Source organism: Chelonia mydas, chromosome 14 (genome assembly GCF_015237465.2).
Source record: "Chelonia mydas isolate rCheMyd1 chromosome 14, rCheMyd1.pri.v2, whole genome shotgun sequence".
In the NCBI taxonomy this organism is placed as follows: Eukaryota; Metazoa; Chordata; order Testudines; family Cheloniidae; genus Chelonia; species Chelonia mydas.
Genome location: NC_051254.2, coordinates 35505199 through 35529131, shown reverse-complemented (window position 1 = coordinate 35529131; position 23933 = coordinate 35505199). Strand labels below are relative to the sequence as shown.

The 23933-nt window shown below is 51.8% G+C and overlaps 2 protein-coding genes and 1 long non-coding RNA gene across 8 annotated transcripts in view; 1 reads left to right on the top strand and 2 right to left on the bottom strand.

Moving 5' to 3' along the window:
- Window positions 1-3949, bottom strand: part of LOC102944114 (zinc finger protein 436) — a 156854-nt gene extending 152905 nt beyond the window's left edge. Inside the window, exons 1-4 of one of the 4 annotated variants that reach the window (XM_043528129.1) lie at window positions 3628-3949; window positions 2821-2957; window positions 1633-1720; window positions 945-1071 (exon numbers count right to left, since the gene is read on the bottom strand). In XM_043528129.1, the coding sequence (XP_043384064.1) occupies window positions 945-1071; window positions 1633-1720; window positions 2821-2912 (307 nt within the window). In that variant the 5' untranslated portion in view covers window positions 2913-2957; window positions 3628-3949. Of the gene's footprint in view, window positions 1-944; window positions 1072-1632; window positions 1721-2820; window positions 2958-3535; window positions 3599-3627 lie in introns of those variants that run through there. The other 3 variants (XM_037914770.2, XM_037914769.2, XM_043528128.1) reach the window with 3 other exon arrangements.
- A 1229-nt stretch (window positions 3950-5178) lies between these two features.
- LOC122462875 lies at window positions 5179-7878 on the bottom strand. Its single transcript, XR_006285756.1, has 3 exons — window positions 6996-7878; window positions 6040-6182; window positions 5179-5891 (listed from the first exon to the last, which is right to left on the bottom strand). It is a non-coding gene; the product is annotated as an uncharacterized LOC122462875 (long non-coding RNA).
- A 9737-nt stretch (window positions 7879-17615) lies between these two features.
- LOC102943894 (zinc finger protein 436) lies at window positions 17616-21104 on the top strand. Of its 3 annotated transcripts, none has more exons than XR_006285723.1 (2): window positions 17616-17719; window positions 19719-21104. XR_006285723.1 is itself a non-coding variant. In XM_037914967.2 (2 exons), exon 2 carries the CDS (start codon window positions 19932-19934, stop codon window positions 20787-20789), a length of 858 nt encoding a protein of 285 aa, XP_037770895.1. In that variant the 5' UTR covers window positions 17618-17795; window positions 19722-19931; the 3' UTR covers window positions 20790-21104. The 3 variants fall into 3 exon arrangements, 1 of the variants encoding a protein (XP_037770895.1); XR_006285722.1 differs by having other exon boundaries at window positions 17618-17795; XM_037914967.2 differs by having other exon boundaries at window positions 17618-17795; window positions 19722-21104.
- The last annotated feature ends 2829 nt before the right edge of the window (window positions 21105-23933 follow it).

Sequence of the window (23933 nt, the reverse complement as noted above, 5' to 3'; positions counted from 1 at the left end):
GTCACTGTGGATAGTGCTCTGAAAACTTCTGCTCAATGTGCAGCAACAGTTAACAGTACGTTAGGAACTATTAGAAAAGGGATAGAAAATATCATAATGCTCCTATATAAATCCATACTGCACCCACACCTGGAATGTTGTGCCCAGTTCTGGTCGCCCCACCTGAAAAAAGGTATAGTGGAACTGGAAAAGGTTCAGAGAAGGGCAACAAAGATAATCAAGGGTATGGAATGTCTTCCATACGAGGGGAGACTAAACAGATTAGGGCTCTTTAGTTTCAAAAAAAGATGACTAAGGGAGGATCTGACAGAAGTCTGTACAATCATGAGCAGTGTGCAAAAACAGAATAGAGAAGTGTTATTTATCCTTCCATACAATACAAAACAAGGGGCCACCCGATTAAAATAACAGGCAGTTGGATTAATACACACAAGAGGAAGCTCTTTTTTCCACACAATGCACAGTTAACCTGTGGAACTCATTGTCGATGGATGTTGTGAAGGCCAAAAGTATAACTGGGTTCAAATAAGAACTGGAAAACTTCATGGAGAATAGGTCCAGCTAGAGCTATTAGCCAAGATGGTCAGGGATGTAACCCCATGCTTGGAGTGATGGCAAACATCTAGCTAACAGAAGCCAGGAGTGGAAGACAGGTGCGGGTCACTCCATAATTGCCGTGTTCTGAACACTCCCCATGAACCTCTGGTACCAGCCATTGTCAGAGACAGGATGGTAGTCTGACCTAGTATGAGAACTGTTATGTTCTTACGTTTCTGATTCCCCAATCCCACTGGCGGGGATATGGAGATGAGTCTCTCTCATGCTGCAGCTGTGGACTCTAGGACCTAGTCCCCCCTAATCCAGCTGAGGAAGGAAGAACCTGACCAGATTCAGACACGCAGACCCCACGGCTTCCAATAACCGAGGGCACAGGAATCCCTTACCCAGCGAGGTCACCATCTCATAGTTCTCCTGCATGACTTCCCTGTAGAGGGCTCTCTGACTGGGGTCCAGCAGAGCCGCCTGCCCCTCGGTGAAATACATAGCCACCTCCTCGAAGGTCACCAACATCTGAAACAACAGGTCTCCCCCATTCAGTGCCTGCTGCCCCAGCCACAATCCCACTAGTCACAGGGGAGGAAGGATAAACAAACGGAAGCTCTGGGGGTGACAGAGTAGCAGAATCCCACCCCCACCCTGCTCGGAGCAGCCAGGAGGCTTTAAGGCATGGGAAGAAGGTGAGAGCTCCTTGAAGAAGGTGAGAGCTTCCCACACGCCTGCCAGCCACAGGCTGATGCGGGAAGCAGAGCTCTGAGCCGGGGGCAGGGAGAGGAATCCCGACAGCTTCTCTTCGTATTTCATAGCAGCCTCTGGCCAGTGGGGTCAGGCTCCAGCACTGGGAGTCTGGTCAGTTTTCCCAGCCCTGCCCAGGAGGGTGTTTCCTGGTTCAGAAATGGGGGGAATGTTTCTCCTTCCCCCACCCGGCCAATGGGCTGTTCAGAAAATCAGGCTCCAAGTTGAACATGCCCCAGCAGGTTTATCACACCCTGTCCCCTCCCTGTCTCCCCCTGGGGGTTTCCTGCCCCTCCCGCTCCACAACAAACCCCCTGCAGCTCCCTGAAAATCCCCTACCTGAGCTGGCTCCATCACAGCCATTTCCCTTCCCTGTCCCCTGGAAGACGGGACGATTTGGAGCGAAACGTGGATGTGATTCCTCAGCCTGTCAGGGTGAGAGGGGTGATGGGGGAGGTTTCAGAAGGGGCTTGAATCCATTTCACACCCCGACTCCCCCCAGGCTCCCCCCCTTGCAGACAGATGCTCTGGGCTCTGCCACACTGGGAAAACCCTCAGTCACTTTATTACAACACAGCCCCAGCCCCTCCTCGCAGCACTGAATCTCCCAAGACACTTTTAACCCAACCCCCCCGGACAGAGTCTCTAACACAAATTCTGAAAAAGAGCAGAATCAAAGGAACCATTTGGGGGGATCCCCCCCGACACTGGCCACAAGGATTCGGCCGAGGGAGGACCTGGCTTTTCCTCTGTCAGTTCCTACTCTTCTTCCCAGCCGAGTCTGTCTGCCCAGGGGTGATGCAGGGAATGAGGCTTGGAACCTCTCTTCTTGCTCCTGCTGCCCCTTACAGTCTCTCCACTCTCCCTTTCCCGCTGCCTGGGAGAACTGGTTACTGCCCCACTTTCATGGGTGTTTGCTCTCCAGTAGACAGATCTGCTACTACAGCAGCTAGGTCTGTGTCACTGTGGGCAGCAGCTCTAAGCCCTTTGTGCAGAGTCACTTTCCGCAGGCACAGGGGGAGCCTCTCCCCCTCCGGTACAAATTCACCAGCAGGTCCCTGAAAGGGGCCCGTTGTGCAGTCACCTTCCTGCCGGGCCCCAGACCTTTCCCCCAGGTCTCTCCATCACCTGCAAGCTCCGGCTCAGGGGCTGGCGTGGGCAGAGCCCCGGGCTGCCCCAGGGGCTGGTTCCAGCCACTGGAGAAAGTGCCCACCCAGGCGGGGCACAGAGGGAGGAGTGGGGGTTCAGGAAGGCCTCTCCCTGGCACAGACCCAGCTGGGGAGCAGCAGTTTCACACTCTGGGCTCTCAGGCAGAGGAGGCAGCAGTGTCTGACCCAGGGAGCTCAATTCAAGGGCTCTAATATCAGGAGCAGAGAGAGACAGGCACCAGCTGTCTCCTCTCCCTGAGCAATCAATAATCGGAGCCCTCTGGTGGCAGCAGCTAATGACTGAGCCTCCCTGTCCTGCCCCAGCAGCCCCCAGGGACAGGCAGGCAGAGGCTGATCCCATCGGCCCATCCGCACTCACCCCCTGCCAGAGCCAGCAGTGACTCCGGTGTGGCTGAGATCTGAATTCTGCCCGGAAATCAGACCAGGGCCCCGGGCAGCCCCGAACCTCATTTAATCCATGCACTCAGGAGACGGACCCCAAAATCATGAGTGTGTCTGAAAATAATAAAATAAAATAAATTGGGAGCACAGGGAGTGTGGGGGGGGGGTCTGGATATTTGGTTAGTAGCTTCTGAACCCTCGGGCAGAAGCCTCCACCTACCCCTAAAGCATCATGGACTATTTGCGGTAAAAGATTTCCCCTCTGGCTGCTGGGTGGGGCAGGCCCTCCCCCTCTCTTGCCCCATTGGGGTGGGGGAGTTGCCCTTGTATCTCTCCCTCTCCCTCCCTTCCCCAGCCAGTCTCCCCTCCCCACATCCCCCTTTTCCTTCGCAGTGCCCCCCACTCAGTTTCCCTCTATTGCAGCCCTGTTCCCATCCGCCCCATAAATTTCCCCTGATTGCCCGACATGGACCCATCCTCCCTTCAGCGCATCCCCGCCCCCATCCCCTCCTGCCCCCCCCCCCCCCACATCCCTGTCCCCCCCAGTATTTGAAAAGAAGCAGTATAATTCCAGAAGAGGGTAAAGATTGCTGGTGTGCTGTCACTGTAACCCCCCCTTAGCTACACCCCCGCCCCTCTTCAGCTCCCCGTCTGCCCCCCACTCACTGTCCCAGCCCCCGCCCCGCACACACCGGGAGCTGCGGCAGCTTTCCCGGGCCCGGGGCAGGGAATCGCAGCCAGCTCCGCTGGGAGCACCCGGGGTGAGGGGGCGGGTCTCTCTTACCTTCCCTCCCAGCGGGGCCCGGCAGGGTCCCAGCACCAGCCCCCGGGGCTCGGGGATCTCGCGGGGAGCCAGAGTCACCGCAGCGGCTGCGAGTCACTTCCTGCGGCGGGGCCTGAGCCCAGCGATCGCTCCCAGCTGCTCCTGGGTCCTAGCGATCAACCCATCGCGCTGCAGCCCCCCTGCCCCAGAGCCCTGGGCTCCAGCAGCTTCTCCCAGCGCTATGTAGGGATCCTGCCTAGAAGCCCCAGGATCAATGGAGGGACAGAAAGGAGCTCAGCAGATGGTCCAGCTTTGCTCTTTCACTTCCATTCTTCTTCACTTCTTTGGTTTCAGAGTAACAGCCGTGTTAGTCTGTATTCGCAAAAAGAAAAGGAGGACTTGTGGCACCTTAGAGACTAACCAATTTATTTGAGCATAAGCTTTCCTGAGCTACAGCTTGCATCCGATGAAGTGAGCTGTAGCTCATGAAAGCTTATGCTCAAATAAATTGGTTAGTCTCTAGGGTGCCACAAGTACTCCTTTTCTTTTCACTTCTTTGGGTGGCTGCATCTGCCATTGAGCAGCCTGAAGGAAGTACCTGAGTCCTCTGTCTAGGCACGCAGGCCCAGTAGCTAAAGCCAAGCCCCACTGAGAGCAGTGGGAGATTAGCCTGGAGTGTCAGGAGTGGAGGCTTAGCCCATGGGGACCCCAGGCACTGCAGCTGCTGCCACCTACATGGTGAAGCCTCCAACACATTGCCAAAGGGCTCTTCCACATTCTACAAACTGGCCTCACCGGCTGACTGTCTAGGAGAACAGAAATCCTTTGTTAGAGCAGGAGAGTCTCTTCAATGCAGCACTCTTTCCACAGCTCCCAGAGGGTCACAGTGAAACACCTGCGAGTCTCTAGGAGGCTCTCAAGGAATTCCCTTCTCAGTCACTTGACACCCACTAGCAATGGTCTCTGACAGTGGCATTACAAAGGGGAGCTCAGCAGATGGTCCCTTCTACGGCTTCCTGTGTGGGAGGGAGGTTGGTCTTTTCATTTAAGGCCTAGCTGTCAGAGTCAGGGCTCCTGGGTTCTCTGACTTTGGAAGTGGGTGGAGTCTAGTGGTTGGAGCTGGACTGGTATCAGTACCACACTTCCTTCCTGCCTCTGTCAGTGACATTGTGTGTGACCTTGTAGCCAGTTGCTTTCTATCCCTATGCCCCAGCTAACAGGGATAATACTGACCCACCTCAGAGGGGCTGGCAGGGGTCACCTTGGTCATGACTCAAGTTGGAATGAGTTGTGCTCTTGGTAGTGAAGGGCCCAGATTCAGTCCCCATGGATGCCCAGGGTATCTGCATTGTGGCCGTGGTTTGACTCACCTAGCATTACAGGCTGTTTAGCCCGGTCCTGGCCAGGCGTGGTGCATCTGCTCCTGGCCCTCTCTGGCCCACAGCTCCATTACACACAAGAACATGGCCCACCAAGGACAATCTTTCAGCTCCCATCTGGTGTTCAGCTCCAAGATGGATGGTGAGCCTAGCCAGACCACAGAAAGAGAGGGTGGTGTTCTCTCGTGGAAACTGCTGGAGCTTCAGCCTCTGCTCCCACCTCCACCCCCACGCTAAGGGCTTCAAAAGTGGTCCCTGACCCCAGGTAAACAAAGTAGTTGAGCTGAGGCCAGGGTGGGTGGAATTACTGCTGGGACTGATCCTAAGAGAAGAGCAGATTTCTCCTCTGCTCTAGGGAGATTCCCATAGGAAAAGTAGCTGGGGTGGGGGTGGGGGCAATACAAGCACTACCCCTCAGCCCTTGAATAGTGGGCAGCTAGGACTTTGGGAGCCAAGGTACTAGTGTATCTTGCTGGAGAGCAGAAAAGGGCATTGGAGAAATTGTACAAAAGTCAATGTCACGGCTGGGTCAAGGGCAGCCAGACCTACTGGTCAGAGCCAGAGTTCACACTCACATGACAGGAGTTGAGAGTCAGCTGGGTCAGGATACTGGAAGATCAGCAGCAAAAGACAAACTTGCGATCACAACCACAAATCAGATGCCAGGAAATCAAGCCAGGGGAGTGGCAGCAGAAACAGGTAGCACACGGTCCTCAAACTGGGGCTGAACTTCATGGGTCCTAGGTAAGCAATTTTCAGCAGGCTTCCAGGTGGAAGGTTGGAGTGTGGCCTCTCCCATGAACCCCGCAGACCCAGGTTGAAGACCCCTGGGTCGTGACAGTGAGTGAACTCTCCCCGCTCAAACCTCTTGCAGCAGGAAACAGGCTCCAGGATCCTGGACACATCCTTTGAGAATAAAATGAGGATATCATAATGAGAAATAGGTCTCTCTACCAGGGCTGGGATCTGGGAAAGCTCCCAACCAGGATATGTATCAGGAGGCCCCTGTTTGTTGCAAGAGCCCCAAATGGCAGGACGAGTGAACAGTTCTTACCTCCAGGAGGTGCATTGGATCTTCCATCTGAGCCTCAATGGGACCCATGTTGCTTGGTTTCTCAGGACGAGATGACCTGTCCCCACTGCTCCCTGAGCTGGGCTGGCTGCAGGATATATCTGTGTGAGAGGCTGGGACAGAGCCTGAAAGGCAGATGTGACAATCAGGGTTCTGTCACCTCAGGGGGAGAACAGAGGGTCTGAACCCCAAAGACTAAGCAATTGAATCAACTGATTCAATGAAGAATTATTGTGCCATACAGGTACATCATAAGGTCCTCTCATGGGTTGGTAACTGGTCAAACACTGCTCTGCACTGACTGCCCTGACCACAGGTGACCCAATGGCCCACAACACCCGCAACTTAGCAGCTCCAGCTACCAAGAGAGCAAGAACCAGAGGCCTTCCTGCTCCTGGGACAGAGGAGTAGGTTGACGATCTACCTGGATGTGAGTGTTGGCCTTCCCCATGCCCATGGGCTACACTTCATTCAGGGCATCGCACAGTAACTGCAATTCCTATTCTGGATCGGGGGGGTGAGGGGGTTCAGTTTGCTAGTGGGAGACTGTACATGAGACCTTGCAGTTGCAGGGTGACCCAGGCACTAACATGGGCATGGAAGTTTGAGGAACAGGGAAGAGGCCTGTGGGGGGCAAGGAGGGCAGGGATTTTGGAAGCAAGAGCAGAGGATCAAACACTTTCTTAATGTGGGACAGGATGATCCCCATTTCAAAGACAGGGAAAGTGAGGTACCAGGTGGGAGAGTGACCTGGCCAGGATCACGTTACCACTCAGTGGCAGGGCTGCAGTATAACCTGTTCCTTGCTCTCATCACTGGACCCTGCTGCCCCTTCTGTATGACCACTCTAGCCACCCTCTCCCATAGGCCATCCCCACCACTCTCCAATATCACACCGTTTCCATAACGGAAGCAGGCTTGTAACAGAGTTCACTCACCGATAGGTACCCCTTCCTGGCAAGGCCTGGTGTCACAGCTTTCTTGCGGGGCTTGCACCCCTGCCAAGAGTCGCTAGGGCACTCTGGCAGTTTTTTGCCTGGGAACTCAGCCCTTCAGCCAGGTGACTGTCTTTTAGTTCACTCCTTCCTGGGTCGCGCTCATCCCAAACGAAAAGTCCAAAAATGTCTTTAACCGAAACAAGGTCCTCCGTCCCTTTGGGGGCTCTTCCTCAGCCTGACTTTGGCTCGGCCTGCCCTTCCTGGCCTTGGTAGCCCTTTCTATGGCCTTGTACGTCCCCTTCCTTAGAGACCATGGGAGAACCAGTCCTACCCTGGATTCTAGGTCCCGCCCCAAGGCCCCTGTACTGAACAGTTAGGCCTGCTCCTGTACCTTTGCTGTGGTTTTCCCTGGCTTTCCTCTCCGGTGGAGCTCACTCTGTAATCCATTTGGCCTAGCTCCAGGCTTTATTGCCCACAGACCAAGCCCCCCTGTCATATACGCTCCTCCTTAGAAACTGGCCCACACAAGGGGAAGTTCTATTCTTGTCCAAGCTTCATCCCTCGTCATCTCGTTGCTGTCACCGGCTGCGCGCTTGTACAGCCTGCACCCACAGTGTCTCCCGCTCCCCAGCCAGCTCGCTCACCAGAACTCAGAGGCCATCCTTCTCTTTTGCAGCATCCCAACGCTCTTCCTGCAGCCACTCATTCCCATTAACAGCTGCTTGCAGAGCCTCTTCTGAAGCCTTTAGCTTCTTCTGCAGCCTTTTTGCTACTGCCACTGCACACGCCAAAACCTTTTCCATCAGGGTCGGAGCGCCCATCATGGACTGTTCACACCCTTGTGTTTGTCCCTACTTCAGTCTGCTTCATCTCTGGGCCAACCATTTTGTCCTTCACCAACCTGCAGCACCCGACAAGGAGTATTGGTGGAGGGTCTGCAAAGTCCATGGCCATTCCTGCCACCTCCACGTTGCCTGCCTCATGTGGGTTTCTGTCAGAGGAACCTTCTCCTTTCTTTCTAACTTCTTGGGGCCCTGGCCCCTCCTTTTGCCACTCAGCAATTTCCTAAGCAGGCCGGGTCTTTTGATATGGCCTGCTTCTCTGCACCCAAAACAAAGAACTCTTGTCCCCATCTTGGCATTAGGCCACGCGTGTACACTTTCTCATGCCCTGCTCTCCTGGGCTAACCTTCTCCGCACAGCCCAGGCATGCTCTCCGTGTCTGCTCTTTTTGTCCATGGGCGTTCCCTTTGCAAGATCTCTCACAGGCATTGCTGCTGCTGCGTCTGTAGCTCCGCCTGCACTTCCTTCTGCTCCTGTTGGTTTTCTAGGAGCTGCTGGAGAAACCCCGAGACCTGCTTTGGCTGCTTAACCAGTCCCTGGAACTCAAATGGGAAATCCAGTGACCGGCTCAGTCCCCCAATACACCCGCTTGGGAAGACAGACCTTCCTTCAGCAACAAAGACTTCCTTCCATCAGTCCTCATGGATCACAGGCAGAATTCAATCCTCCTGACTATGCCAATCATAAATGAATCTACTCATCGTTACGTGCCCCCTCCCCCGCCCCGGCGGCCAGGCATGGCATCACAGCCCTCTCGCTGGGCTAGCATCCCCCGTCCATGGTCGCTCCAGCACCATGGCAGTTTCTCTGCCTGGTAACTCAGCCCTCCGGCCAGGTCACCACCTTTAGTCCACCCGTCTGGGGCCCAGCTTGTCTCACACTAGAAGTCCAAAGAGGTCTCTCCACAGAAAGAAGTCCATCACTGGGGCTAGAAGTCCACCACTAGAAGTCTATCGCTGGGGCTCTTGCTCAGCCTGCAGCCTCCTTGCTAGGCTTGGTAACCTCTCCGGGTGTGTGTACACGCCCTACTTTGGGGCCAGTAGGGGAACCCAGTCTCACCCTGACATTAGTAGCAGCCCAGGGCCCTGTACCCAACAGCTAGGTCTGCTCCTTTCTCTTTGCTGCAGGTTTCCCTTGGCACTTCCTGCCTCTTCTCTCTAGTTTCCTTGCTGCTCTGAACTACCTCGTTCTCATTCCTGTAGATACCCCAGCTGGGCTGCATCACCACTGAAGTCTGGCTCTTTACGGGAAGGTACATGGTGCCTCTCAGTTAGGGCTCATTCTGTAATCAGCTTGGCTAGGCCCCAGGCTGTGCAGCCCAGGGGAAAGCACCCTGTTACAGGCCTGCTCTGCCCACTCCTACTGTTACTCGGCTGGGGTCCTTGCTCCCCATTTCAGACCTAGTTTCCAGAGGGGCTGAGTATACAGAGGCCCCACTGCCTGGAACTGGAGTTTGCTTGTTCTGGTGACTTTGACATTCAGGCCCTTCATCATTCAGAGGCTGACAGGTGTGGTGAGGGGGCTGGAGAAACCCGAATGCTGAGTGGAAGGAAGTCAAAGAGTTGGGATTCTGGGAGATGATGGGTTCGTTTGCCCTGCTGTGGGAAGTGGAGCTGGAGACCGGAGATGCCATGTGAATGAGACGACCTGATGCTCTCTTCATGCCCGAGGGGCTGGAGCCTCCTGCCAGAAATGCTCTCAGGAGCCCAGGTTCGAGGACGTCTCTGGGGAGCCCCTTCCTAGGAACAAAACCAGGGTGGTACGATGATGGAGACATCTCTGTCCCAAAGCTGGGAGCCAGGGACGGGGGAAGCTCCCAGCCAGGCTATGCATCAGGGATGCCATTTCTCCCCCAAGAGACCCACAGCCCCAAGGGGTAAATGGCTCTTTCCTCCATGAGGGAGCGGGGTCTTCCCTCTCAGTCTCTTTGAGAGCCAGCGTTGCTTGCTTGGATGGGACGAGGTGCCCTGTCCCCACTGCTCCCCACAGCTACAGGATGCACCCCTCTGGGAGGCTGTGCCAGATCCCAGGGCCTGGAAGAGAGCTGGGAAGGAGACTCCTCTTCATTTCACACCCAGAGACCCCATAGAAGGGCCAAGGGGAGAATAAAGGGCAGGAGGTGAAGCTAGCCCTGAGCCTCTGTCCCACCCCCACTTCCTCAAAAGTGGAGCTTTCTGAGCTTCAGTGGGGCTGGGGCAGTGGCCCTAACACAATGGCCTTTCTGCACCATATAGGGCAGGGAGAGCTCTGCCTGGGCACAGGGGGAATGGGATGGGGTCAGACCAAGGAAAGGGGGGGAGGGGAATGGGTGTGAGGGAAAGAGCTCCTGCCCCAGAAGAAGGAAATTTGTGGGACAGAGGGAAGGACCCAGCTCCACAGAGAGGGGAGAGAGTTTCTGTGAGTACCAGGGGCCTCCATTTCCCCTTCCACTAGCTCCCCATTTACAGGGAGCCAGAGCAGTACCTGCAGCAGGGAGTGGCAGTTGCTGGTGGCCTCAGAGGTAGAGCCCCTGCAGCGCCTTGGGCACCTGGCGCAAGTGCCGGATGATGCGAAGCTGGTGCATCACATTGGCTGTGACGTCCTCCTGCTGCAAGGGAACGAGGACCTGTCAGAGACTCAGACGCCCCCGCGGAATCAGGGCACCTGGAACCAGCAGCATTTCCACCCAGCACCCTCCCACCTCTGAGGGATGGATTCCCCCTCCTGGCCCCCCAAATGGAGTCTTGTTGTCCTTTCTAGTGACCTCCAGTGCCAACCCCCCTCCTTGTAGGGTGAGCTCCTGCCACCTCCCCCTCTGTGCCCCTGACAGCTGTTCCACCTCCAATCCACAGCTCAAGTTCTCAGGCCCCTCTCCTCCGCCCCCACCCAGGTTGGGCAGGGAGGGGGCTCTAGCAGGGGGGCAGGAGGGATTCTGGCAGCAGTGAAGTGGGATGTGGGGACGTTGAGACCTTTCCCCAAGTCATCCCAGCCACTAATGCTGAAGCCGCAGGATGGCAGCCCTGGTGAACGGGGCAGGTCAGCAGCCCCTGCTGACTGAATCCTCCCATTCTCTCTAGAGCGGGTCCAGCCCTGCCAGCAGCAGGACAAGCTTCCCCCGCCCATGTGCCTCAGCCCTTCCTGGTCAGTCGCCATCACCCATCAGTCCTTGGCCTCCCAGGCTGCCAGTGATGGGAGCAACTCTGGGTGGTGGCTCGGGTGACAGGAGAGGCTCGCAGAGGGCACTTAGAGGACTCTGCTGCCCTTCCCAAGAACATAAGTCCGTGATGAGGCAAAGCTTGTCATTAATTAGCCTCGCTAAAGAGCTGGGTTGGAGCTGCTCCGGGGACAAGCTGGTTCCCTCCTGCTCATGGAGGTGAATTCATCTCCCTTCCCAGTAGCACCTGCTCTCACTCTCATTCCCCACCAGTCTCCTTGCTGCCAGGCAGGCGAATGGCCATAGGATGGGAATGAGGCCTGGGCCTCACTCCAATCTCCTGCGTCTAATGCAGCTGCTTACCTTGTCCACCATCAGCTGCTGGGCTTCCCTCAGGAGGGAGTAGGTGAGGAGCAGCCCAGCCTGGCTGACACGCAGCAGAGGGTCATGGATGGCCAGCACTGCCATCCGGAGGAAGAATCTTCTCTGCCCCTCCGAGAAGAACTTTCCAAAGACCTAAAGCCAACCAGATGTGAGGCTTCAGCAGATTGCCCAGAATCAGGCTCCAAATCCTGGACTAGAATGGCATCTCCATCTAGTGGCTCCAGGAGGCAGCCACCCGCACTTCCAGAGCTGTGTCATGCCCTGGCAGAGTGTCCTTACCTCCCCCACCTTGGCTGTGTTCTTGTAGCCCAGGAGCCTGCTGTCCTGGTGCCAGTCCCAGACCCACAAGACTTTGGCCTCATGGATGATCAGGCGTGGGAAAAAGACACACACACACATTTGTCATTCTGGTTGCAACTTTTAGGTCTGTAATCAAGTGACCAAAGAGATTGAAGTGTTCTCCGACTGGTTTTTGAATGTTATAATTCTTGATGTCTGATTTGTGTCCATGTATTCTTTTACGTAAAGACTGTCCAGTCTGACCAACGTACATGGCACGGGGCATTGCTGGCACATGATGGCATATATCACATTGGTAGATGTGCAGGTGAACGAGCCTCTGATAGTGTGGCTGATGTGATTAGGCCCTATGATGGTGTCCCCTGAATAGATATGTGGACACAGTTGGCAAAGGGCTTTGTTGCAAGGATAGGTTCCTGGGTTAGTGGTTCTGTTGAGTGGTGTGTGGTTGCTGGTGAATATTTGCTTCAGGTTGGGGGGCTGTCTGTAAGCAAGGACTGGCCTGTCTCCCAAGATCTGTGAGAATGATGGGTCGTCCTTCAGGATAGGTTGTAGATCCTTGAAGATGCGTTGGAGAGGTTTTTGTTGGGGGCTGAAGGTGACGGCTAGTGGCTACTACAGGACAGGCCCAACAAAGAAAATAACAGAACGCCACAAGGTGCCACAAGTACTCCTTTTGTTTTTGCAAATACAGACTAATACGGCTGCTACTCTGAAACCAGATAAAATAGAATATTTCAGCTATTCTATTATGTCATAATCTGATCTGAGTAAATGTGAGAGGACACCTCATATTATGCACTACTTCTATCCACACACACACACAGACACACACACCTCCTGGTGTTGGGAGGGGAACAGGAGAAAGGACAAAAGAAGCAAGAGAAGAAGAGAAGGGAGGGAGGGAGGGAGCAAAAGGTGAAACAAAAAGGACAAACCCTAATGTCCCCAGTGATTCTAAGGGACAAAATTCTAGGTGTGGAATTAAATTCTGCCTCCTTAAGCTCGTGTTTTCCACGCCTAGAATTTAACTGTCACCAGATGGATCAGACTGAACAGGTTTCAAACCTCGAGGAGGCTCTTACCTTCTAAACAGGGACGTCTGTTTTCTAGTAAAATCAGTAAAAGGAAAGGAGAAAACTCGAAAGAGGTTCCTCCTGGTGCTCATGTACGTGAACCCTAATACTCTCTCAGTCCTCAAAGAGAGACCTGGAGAAGGAGATTTGCTGAAGCAAAGCCACAGGGGTCTCCGAGGTTTCCCTGGCCCCTCGCCCCTGTCCTGCCTGGCTGATGTCAGCATCTCTCTGTGAGGTCACCACCTCCCCACCACCTTTGACCAATAGTCTGAGGTCCTGCAAAAGGCCTTTGTGATGTCACTGCCACACCCCTCCCTTGCTGTGCTAATGTCCTGCCACTGGACAGACACTTTGGAGGTTTGAGCTGCTCCCTGTGGATCACCCCACCCAATGAGTGTTCGTTCTAGGAAGCAAGCCGGCTAGACAGTAAAACATCACACGCTGCTCCCCATGCTATACTCAGTTTTTCAGAAATGAGCAGACTTTATGGCCAGAAGAGACCATTAGAGCATCTAATCTGACCCCCTGCATATCACGGGCCTCCAGTATGACACAATAGCTACTTTTTGGGCAAACACATTCCAGAAAGGCATCTAGTCTTCAATAAATGACATCAAGCGATGGAGAATCCACCACTTTCCTTGGTAGCTTGTTCCTGTGGTGAATCATCCTTGCTGTTGAATATTTGTGCCTTATTTGTAATATGAATTTTCTCTTTTCACCTTCCAGCCATTGGGTCTTGTTATGCCTTTCTCTGCTAGATTAATGATCCCTTTAATACCCGATATTTTCTCTCCATTAAGGCACTTCAACACTTTAATGAAGTCACCTTTCAATCTGCTTTTGATAAGCTAAACAGGTTAAGCTCTTTCAATAGCTCACTAGAAGGCATGTTTTCTCCAGCCCTCAGAACATTTGGTGGCTCTTTGCTGTCCCATCTCCAATTTCACAACATCTTTTTCAAATGAGGACACCAAAACCGGATGCAGTATTCCAATAAGAGCCTCAATGGTGCCGTGTCCCCTCCTGTGATGTTATTGACATAATCTGTAATTGGATAGATCACTGTTACGACCACTGTTATATATTTGCAGCCACTATTGTATAAAGGTTGTCACGTAAGGGGTCTATGGAGAGGTTATGATTGGCGGATTTTCATTATGCTATCTGTATATGTGTATCATTTTTGTAGTTGACGTTATGAATACTGACTCTATACTGTCTGTATTTCAAACTTGTGCTATGCTTCCGAGGAACACCCCAAACAAGTTGGTGTCAACTGTGCCTAGCCTGCTTGATGGCCCATTAAGGACCATCCGCTATACAATCGACCCATTGAGAGAAGGCAGATACACCTTGTGACTCAGCAAGGTATGCAGGGACCTGCCTATGGACAGAACTCAGGTTTTTCTATGCCACGGGCTGGATAGAGTGTCCTTGGGACAAAGAAAGCAAAGACCACATGGCAAGAGACTATAAAAGACTGATGCCTCGCCTCCATCTTGTCTTCAATCCTGCTTCATCCCTCTGGAGGGACTTTGCTACAAACTGAAGCTCTGAACCAAGGACTGAATGACCCATCCCCGCTGTGGAAGTACTCCAGAGACTTGATTTGAACCTGCAGTTTATTCTATGCTACAAGCCTGAACCAAGAACTTTGCCATCACTGTATGTATTTCATTTAACCAGTTCTAGCTCTCATCTATATGTTTTTCCCTTTATGAATGAACCTTTAGATTTTAGCGTGGGGCAGGAGCGGTGACTGCGGGCGGGGGGTGGAGGGGGCCTGGGCTGGTGGAGGGTCCCACTGAAAAAGGGAAGGATCTGAGGGGGAAGGGCAGGCTCAGAGTCAGTCTGCCCTGGCAGTAGAGGAAGGGGGGCAGTAGGCCTGTAGTGTAGGATTCTGCTCTGATAACTGAGCATGCTCAGTACACCATAAGTAGCACGTTCCTATGCAGAGCAGAATCCTACACTACACCTGGACTGATCCCAGTGATCGCTCCCCCCAGAGCCGCCTCCCAGCTGCTCCTGGGTCCTAGCGATAAACCCACCACCCTGCAGCCCCCCCTGCCCCAGGCACTTGTCATCAGGGGCTCCATACAGAGGCAGCTTCTCTCAGCATTAAGGGGGCATCATGCAAAGAAGCCAATAGACTCATGAGCAGACAGACAGGAGAGGATTCCAGGGAGGGGGAGATGGGGCATATGTGGGGAGACTCCTGGTGCGTGGGGGGGTCTCGGTGCCATTCACCCAGTGTCACCCTGGTGCCCCACCTGTTTCGTGGGGGGAGTGCCTAGGTCACACCTGAGTGAGCAGTGGGGCAGCCAGCACCGCTCCTCCTCACCGCTGCAGTGTGGGACAGCCTCCTGACCCCACCCCCCTCCACATACACACACAGATTGGGCCCTAGACTCATGCCTAGATTGCCAGTGCCTTAATCTGGGTTTGACCTCACTTGATCCCTTCAGGGTTAGGGTTTTGGAGAGGAGGGGAGTTGGCTCATTAGCTGTGCCCAGCCCAGGCGGGGCCTTTCACTCGGCCAGAGAGAGAGAATAACTTTGTAGTCCAGAGGGCACCTGGCTGGGAGGCTCCCTGTCTCCTTCTTTAAAGACTCATCCAAAGTGCCACGGGAGGACACATGGAGGGAGTCCCACACCAGAAGATCCCATGGCCCAGTGGTGAGAGCACTTTCCTAAGAGCTGTGGGGGACCCTGATCAAATCCTTTCTGCAGTGCAGGAATTGAAGCTGGGCTTCCCACAGCAGGGTGACTGCTTGCACTCCTGGGCTGAATGTTTAAAGGAGGAATCCCCGCCACACACTCCTCTCTTCTGGCTAGGTGGAGCAAAGCGCCTGTCTAACTCACTTGCTCCCATAAGGAAAGAGCTTAGGAACCTGCCTTCCTTCCCAGCTGTGCATTCACAATCAGACATAGGTGCTGTGATGCTACTCAGGGCCAGGTATTACCTTGCTGTCACCAGCATTAGGGAGTCTTGCCTTTCCCAGCTGGGTGTTAGCACCTTAACACAACCAGCCTCTCAGCCACCATACCTCTCTCCCCTGGGCTACACCAGGCCTGCCTTTGCCCTCCAGGTGACAATAGATGTACCCCAGCTCCTGCTTCCCTTCAAAGTGCTCCCCGGTGGTATCCAGCCCTTAATCACTGGATATCCACAGGCGTCCCAGTTCTATTGTTCCCAGAGCAACAGCGTACGCTGGTTTACCAGTTGCACCATACACCACCATCCAAATGTCTCATGCAGCACTGGAGTCTGATGATAGTTTTTTTTAAAAAAAAGCTTCTTAAGAATAGAGATTCAAATAGACACAAATATGAGATACTCTGGAGGGAATTCTGCACCAAAAAATTACAAATTCTGCACACAATATTTTAAAATTCTGCTGGGGAATCTCTTCCTTGTTCTCACTGCCTGTCTCATCACCTGTTGGGATAGGGAGTGAGAATCCAGACAGGACTCATTGTCTGTGCTGGGGAGAGAGGACAAAGAGAGGAACAGAAAAGAGAGAAAAACACCAGAACTATTGCGTGGAGAAATTGGAGTCTGTCTTCATGTCCCATCCAGACATCAGAGGGGAAGCAAAGGCAGGGAGGGAGTTCAAACCAGTTGTCGGCCAGGATGGGTGTGAAACTGTGTGTGATATCTGCCATGAAGATATGACACCTGCTAGTTACAACCCTGACCTGGAGAGATGAGGTGGAACTGGGGAATCCCTCTCATAACATTTCTGGAGGCATCTGGCACTAATCAGAGGGTTTCTCTATCAATTTCATTGGTACTTCGCCTGTGCGAGTGCCTTTCGTAGCTTTCCTCAGCGCGCTGGAGATCAGGGACCATCAGCTCTGACCCTTGTTCTAGCTGGGTGATCAGGTCAGATTCAGGAATGGGGGTGAAATCAGGATGCATCATGTTTGATTAGTTTGTCAGAGGAACATTCCTTGATTGTGCCTTGGCCCCGCACTGTGCTGGGAGGGAGACATGGAATCTGAATGCGTCTGAACAGAGGGGAACATGGTCACTGAGCAGCAGATGTCTGTTTAGGTGTGGGGGGGGTTGCACCCTCAGGAGGGGCACTTTCTGTGTCCCCTGCGACCGGGGGAGCGGGCTCTCCCCACCCACCCCCCCGCAGCCGGAGGGCCTGGTTCTCCCTGACGCATGCAGCCCTGGGGCCGGTGGAGTTCGCTCCCCCCAGCAGCCAGAGGAGCTGGATCTCCCTATGCCGGCCCCAGAGGAGTTCTGTGCCCCCACAGATTGGAGGATCCCATGTCCCTGCTTGCCCCCCCTTGTGCACAGCCCTGGGTGCAGCCGCATTGTGCATTGAAGCATCCACCTCAATGTGGGATGGAAAGGGGGTGACTTCAATATCCCAGGGAGAGCGGACAAGGGGGATTTCTATGGGGACTGAGGATTGTTCCTGAGGGTCTCCAAAATCAAAGGGGACACAGGGTAATGGGGGCCTGGCCCAGGCAGTGCTTAATTTGTGCCAGGGCTGAGCCCCGGCACCTCTATGCTTGTTGCATCAGTTATGAATGTAAAAAAATTGCTTGAGCCCCCCAGCCCCTCTTTCATTACAAATTAAGCCCTGGATCCTGGCCCTAGAGAGGCTGCCCATAGCCCCATGCTGCACGGGAGGCGTTTCTCAATGGCACTGATCTGTATGCTATTTCCTCTGCAGGTTTCTAGAGTTCAAGGGCAGAGAGAGAAGGGCTCTGGCCCCAGATCTTTCCTGGGCCAGGGCTGTGCTAGGTGAGGGGGCAGAGAGTTTCATTAGCTGCTGTATCCAGAGGGCTCTGGTTCTCGGCTCGGGCCGGGAGGGGGAAGCTGTGTTTGCTCTGGCTTTGTTTATCTTCCTGGGTCAGGAGCTGCTGTCTCCTCCCTTGTCATCTGGGGAGGAACCAGCAGCTGCTGCTCCCCAGCCGGGTCTGTGCAGGGGAGAGACCTTCATTAAAGCTCCTTCTGTGCCCAGCCCAGGTGGGGATTTTTTGGAACTAGCCCCTGGGGCATCCCCAGGCTCTGCCAACACCAGCTCCTGAGCCGGAGACTCCAGGTGATGGAGGGATGGGCAGGAAAGTGACTGCACAAAGGGCCCCAGGAGACTCGGATCTGGCAGCTGTGTGAAGTTGCCTGGGAGTTGATCTCTCCTTTGCAGCACCCCTTTGTGGGGAATCTGCTCCGGGGGCAGGGGGGCAAACTGGGGGATTCAGGAGGGAAAACAGGGAAGGGGAGACCAGGAACGGGCCCCACCCACTGGGTTTTCCCCTTTGTGTTTCTGGATTGTCAGAAAGGGAAGGGGGTGAATAAGGAGGCAGAAAGGAAGGAAAAGCAGTGAGGGGAATGGGGAGGGTGTGTTTGTGGAAGGGTGGTTATTCTTCCTTTAAAAATCAAACCCATTACTTCCCACCCATCTGCTCTCCCAGCCCTGGGGTCCCCACCCCACTTGAATTCCACAGAAATCTCTTCACTATTCAGCTGCTGACAGGGATGTTTCCTGCAGCAAATACATCCCAGCTACAAGGAGGCAGGGTCCTGTGTTAACGAACAGTGCAGTATGTGATTCTAGCATTAGAGATTGTATTACAGTATAATGCGCTGGACGAAATTGATATTCCCCAGATACCCTTGATTCTGGCACAGCCTAGCTGTGAGTGTTGGACTTTGCAACCTTAATAACATTTTCTTAATGTAGTTTTTGAGGGTAATATAGAAAAAAAAACCCTCCAATTCTGATGCTTCTCTTTATAATTATCTTCTCTGGCCACTTTTCTCTCCAATAATCAAACATTGCTGGACCATCCTTCAGCTTTTTGCTCTTCTTGAATTTGGATATAAAATCCTATCTGATTTTGATCCGTTTCTCTGTATTTATACATTATTAATCTCTGTGTAAATATTGCTTATTGTTTTCATCTACATATGCATTATTAATATAAAAACCTATCAGATTTTGCTGGCTTTTTTGTTTAATTAGTGAAGATATGTACATTTTCATAGATTTGCCTAATTTTCTCGCTTACTTATCAATCCTGATAAAAAAAATCTCAGTATTCACTGATGTTTTGCCACCTCTAATTATTGAATTATAGATGATTCCCTCCATTTTGCAGAACTATTGCCATGAATTATTGACTTGATTACAGGGAGAAAATATCAGGTACTTAAAATTTCTTTCATCTAGCAGAGAAAGGCATAACAAGAACTAATGGCTGGAAATTAAAGCCAGACAAATTCTGATTAGAAATAAGGCCCGAATTTTTAACATTATTAGCCAAAGATTTTAGTACTCCTGCAATGTTGGGAGACCCACATTCAAATCCCTTCTCCACATCCCAAGCAAGTGCCTTAGCCGCCGGGGTAAAGGTTATAAAGGAGGCACCACTCTCTTCTCTTCTGGCCATTTTGTGAAAGGTGCCTTGGCCCCTCCACACTTTTGAGAGGTGTGGGGGGGGACAAACTAGTTGGGGAGTTCAATCAAATTCACAAATAGTTTCAGGTCGACTGAAACTATGTTCTTCAGCAAATAAACTCTGGCCAAAAAGTTCAACCCAGCTCTATTTGTGAACAGACTCCCGCAGTTCTGCTTCACCTCCATCCAACCAGGGTTGAACCAGTAGGTGTCATCATGCACTCATGAACTTGTCTCTCTCCCCAGCGGAAGTTGGTCCAATGAAAGATGTTACCTCACCCACCTTGTTTCTCTAATACCCTGGGACCGACACGGCTACACTGCACTGCATACATCATATACTCCTAGCTTCTCACCTGTCCTAACTGACAGCTGGCAGGAGTTCCCGTCCTGACTTTGTTTCCCCTTGAGTGTTTGGATGGGATGGGGAGGCAGAATCTAATTCCTCAGTCTCCTAAACAGTTATTATATTGTGTTTCCGCTCTTTGCTGTACTCCTTTCTTTCCAGCCCAGGGAATGACTGCTCTCTGGATTCTATTTCTCTCTCTCTCTCTCTCTTTCTCCCAGAAGGTGATGGGACAGTGAGTGAGAACGAAGGAGGAGAATCCTCAGCAGAAAATCCTCAGCAAGTGTAACTGCGTGGGATGTTATCAAGAAGAACTGAAGGGAATTTCTTCCAGAGTCGTAAGAGAGGCAGCTAGGAAAAAGGTGGATAAATCTATTTATTGTGGGAGTGGCTGTGGGAATCTCAAGGAAACTACAGCCCAGCAAGGAATCCAAATGGGAGAGAGAAAAAACACATCCACTGAGTTTGGGAAAAGTTTTAATGACAGCTCACATCTTCCTAGACATCAGAGAACGCTCATGGGGGAAAGACCCTTCAAGTGCTCGGACTGTGGGAAAAGCTTCAGTCTGAGCTCAAACCTTCTTACCCACCAGAGAACCCACACGGGAGAGCGACCCTATAAATGCTTGGACTGTGGAAAAAGTTTCAGCCTGAGCTCAAACCTTCTTACACACCGGCGACACCACACGGGAGAGCGACCCTATAAATGCTTGGACTGCGGGAAAAGTTTCATTCAGAGCTCCGATCTTATTTCACATCAAAGACTCCACACGGGAGAGAGACCCTATAAATGCCTTGACTGTGGGAAAAGTTTTATTCAGAGCTCACACCTTATTAGACATCAGAGTCTCCATTTAGGAGAGAAACCCCATAAGTGCCTCATCTGTGGGAAAAATTTCACTCAGAAGTCACACCTTATTAGACACCAGGGAATTCACACAGGAGAGGAGCCCTGTAAGTGCCCTGACTGTGGGGAAACATTCGTTCAGAGCTCACAGCTTATTGTGCATCAGAGAATCCATACGGGAGAGAAACCTTTTAAATGCTTGGACTGTGGGAAAACCTTCAGTCGGAGTTCCCACCTTATTGTACATCAGAGAACCCACACAGGAGAGAAGCCGTATAAATGCTTTGACTGTGGCAAAAGTTTTAGTGTCAACTCAAACCTTATTACACATCAGAGGACCCACACAGGAGAGAGGCCCTATAAGTGTCTGGACTGTGGGAAAAGTTTCCAGCGGAGCTCACATCTTATTAAACATCAGAAAACCCACACAGCAAAGAGGACCTGAATGTGGGTGACTCTTCACATCGGGCTATGATCATAACAGGCTTCTGCAAATCCATACAAGATAGAGACCTCCTAAACGTCCTCTGTGTGGCAAATGTTTCAAGCAGAATTCACATCATATTGGACATGAGAGACTCCACACAGCAGAGAAATTGTAGCGGGCTGCCAGCCTCTGTTGTTGTTAGCTTTCTGTTTAATGCTTGTCTCTTCTAAGTGCTCTAAAACTTGCATGGTTACTCGGATTGCTCTGATATTTGGTGTACCTCATGGGTTCATGGGGTAGAGTTAGTGAAATAAAATTGGGGTCACTTGAATATGGGGTTCCTGAGATACAGCCCCCTGACCACAGCTTCTTTTTGCAAAGTTGAGCGGTTCCACCAATGGTTTTTTGCCCAGATCTGGGGATCTGTCACAGGGTTCAAGGCTGCATCACCTCTAACCCTGTAACTCTGAGAGCCTCACAATGCTTTGCTACTGTAACTCCCTGCCTGGGACGGTCACAGTCAGCAACAAGCATGCAGGTCACAGCTTGCGTGTCTGTGTATAACTCCCACCCTGGTCCAGCCACTCTGACCCCAGCAACACAGCAGTCACACTCCCTGCTCTCTACCAGCCTGGGTTACCACCAGCAGGGTGACCCCAACACACTCCCAGTCCCGAATTTTCCCCGAACTGTGTGCTCTGCAATGCCCAATGTCAAACAAATTTATTAACAAAAGGTCATAGGTTAAGTGATGCTGACTAAAAGGAATAAAAATAGAGATGTTTACAAGCAAATGAAAGTGAAAATTTGTATCTAAAAGTTGAAAACTGAATCTAGCGAGGTACAGGCTTTATTCAAGATGGTTTCTCTCAGCAATCTTCCTTCTTGCCAGCCAGAGCTGACTTTCTCTCCATCAGGATCTTCCGCAGAAGCCCAAGGGACTGGCTTCCCTTGTCCTTCTGGGTGAAAGACCTTTGCCTTTTGATTTCTTACCTATATTCAGTTCCCAGAGACTTCAACCCCCGCCCCTTTGGTTGAAGGGCGCAACTTTCTCAGCTCGCAAGAGTGCTGTTCCTTTGTGTCTATCTAATGAGGGATCCCAAAGACGGCTTCTGTCCTTGCTTATGTTTTCCAAATTTCAATGACCTTGCTTCAAGAGGCAGGATGCCTCATGCTCTACTTCCCTTTCTGTGGACTTCCCAACCCCCTGCTGATTTCTATGTAAATGGGGCTTCCATTGTTTTTGGTTAAACCTTGCATTTAGGGTGACCAGATGTCCTGATTTTATAGGGACAGTCCTGATATTTGGGGCTTTGTCTTATATAGGCACCTATTACCCCCCACCCCTGTCCTGATTTTTCACACTTGCTGTCTGGTCACCCTACTTGCATTTCACCTTTCATTGCAGCCAGGTAGATAGTTGCCTTCTCTCCTACGTGTTTCTCCCTGTCTGGCCACAGACTTTAAAGCATAATATCATTAGGTGTCCATATTTCCTCATATAGTGTTAATGTGGACCTTTCATAATGCTATTAATCACCAGTGTGTCATTAGCTTTCAGAAAAGACCTCACTCTATATACTTCTATAAGTACAGTAATATTATATCCAATCAGTTGATTCAGTTGCTTATCACTTGAGGTTCAGCCCCTCCATCTTTATACACCAGTAAACATTTGCAATATATTCTCCTGAATGTTACTCCTCCAAGTAAAGTTTATGTGAGGAAGGCAACATGGGGTCATGTGGTGATGGAAGCTCCATGCTGGGGTTTTTTCCCCCTGCTGGTATTAGCTAAAATTCAAATTGTTCTGTTCCCTACAATCTCTTTCCTCAGATGTCTGGATAGTCCCGTTTATAGGTAAATTGAGGTAAACACACATTCCTTTGTTTAGGACAGACCTATGTCACACCTTTACCAAGGCAAGGCTGTCTGGTCTTGAACATGTTCTAGTAACATCATACGGGGGAACTCGTAAGTTTACATATAGTGTTGCTACGTACATTTCACCATGGTAGGGTTGAGCAGCTAGTGATTTGTTTTTAACTGATACCTCACAAGGGCTATTTTGTGTAAAGATTGTTGCAATAGTGTGGCGGGGTGTGTGTACCTGGATGTTTTGGGTCGCAGGGTCAAACCATGGCTCTGATCTGGGCACAGGGATCTCCGGGGCTGGAGCACCCAGGGGAAAAAAATAGTGGGTGTATTTAGCGGCGGGGAGGAGATGCTCAGGGAGGGGGCAGAGCTGGGGCGCAGCGGGGTGGGAAGAGGCGGAGTGAGGGTGGGGTGTTGGGGAAGGGGCGGGGCGGGGCCTTGGGGCAGAGTGGGGGTGGAAGCACCCAATCAGAAAAATGAAAGTCAGTGCCGGTGCTAGCACTTCACATGTATCACAGCTAATGCATGGCATCTACTGTCCCTTTCAAACTGATGTTGACAAGAGAGCTAGGTCTCAAGTTAGTCACTGACCTAACACTCATGAGTTAAACGGATTCCACTGAGCAGGCCCAGAAAAGGCAGCCAACAGGCTTTTGAGTGTACCATTTCTCATGAAGTTGAATAGCTCAAGGGCACGTGCAGTTGCCACTGTTCAACCCAACCTTCAGCCAGTGGTAGCTTGTATCCAATCTAGGACTAAAATCTGTCTCTTTTGGGGGACAAAGCAGGTGAGATAATACGTTTTATTGGACCGACTTCCCTTGATGAAAGAGACAAGCTTTCGAGCCACACAGAGCTCTTCTGCAGGGCTGGGAAAGGTACTCCGAGCATCACAGCACAATGCAAGGTGGAGCAGGTTGTTTAGCATAAGCAGTTAGCACATATTTTAAGTGACCATTCAAGGCAGACCATTACCACCTCTGCAGGCATAGGACAAAAAGAGAGGGGTAGCGGGTTACAGCTTGGCCTAATAAGCCATAAATCCAGTGTGTCTGTTCAGTCCTTGATTTTAGGTGTCTAGCAGTTATGAATTTAAGCTCCCAGGCTTGTCTTTTGAAAGTGTTGGGCAGGTTTGCTTTGAGGATGGGGACTGAGAGCTCAGATATGGAGTGATCACTTTGAGAAAAGTGTTCACCTCTTTTGTCTTTTAGCATTTTCCTGTGTGAGTTCGTTCGAGAGCGTAGTGATTGTCTTGTTTCACCCACCTAGTTGTTATTGGGGGAGTTA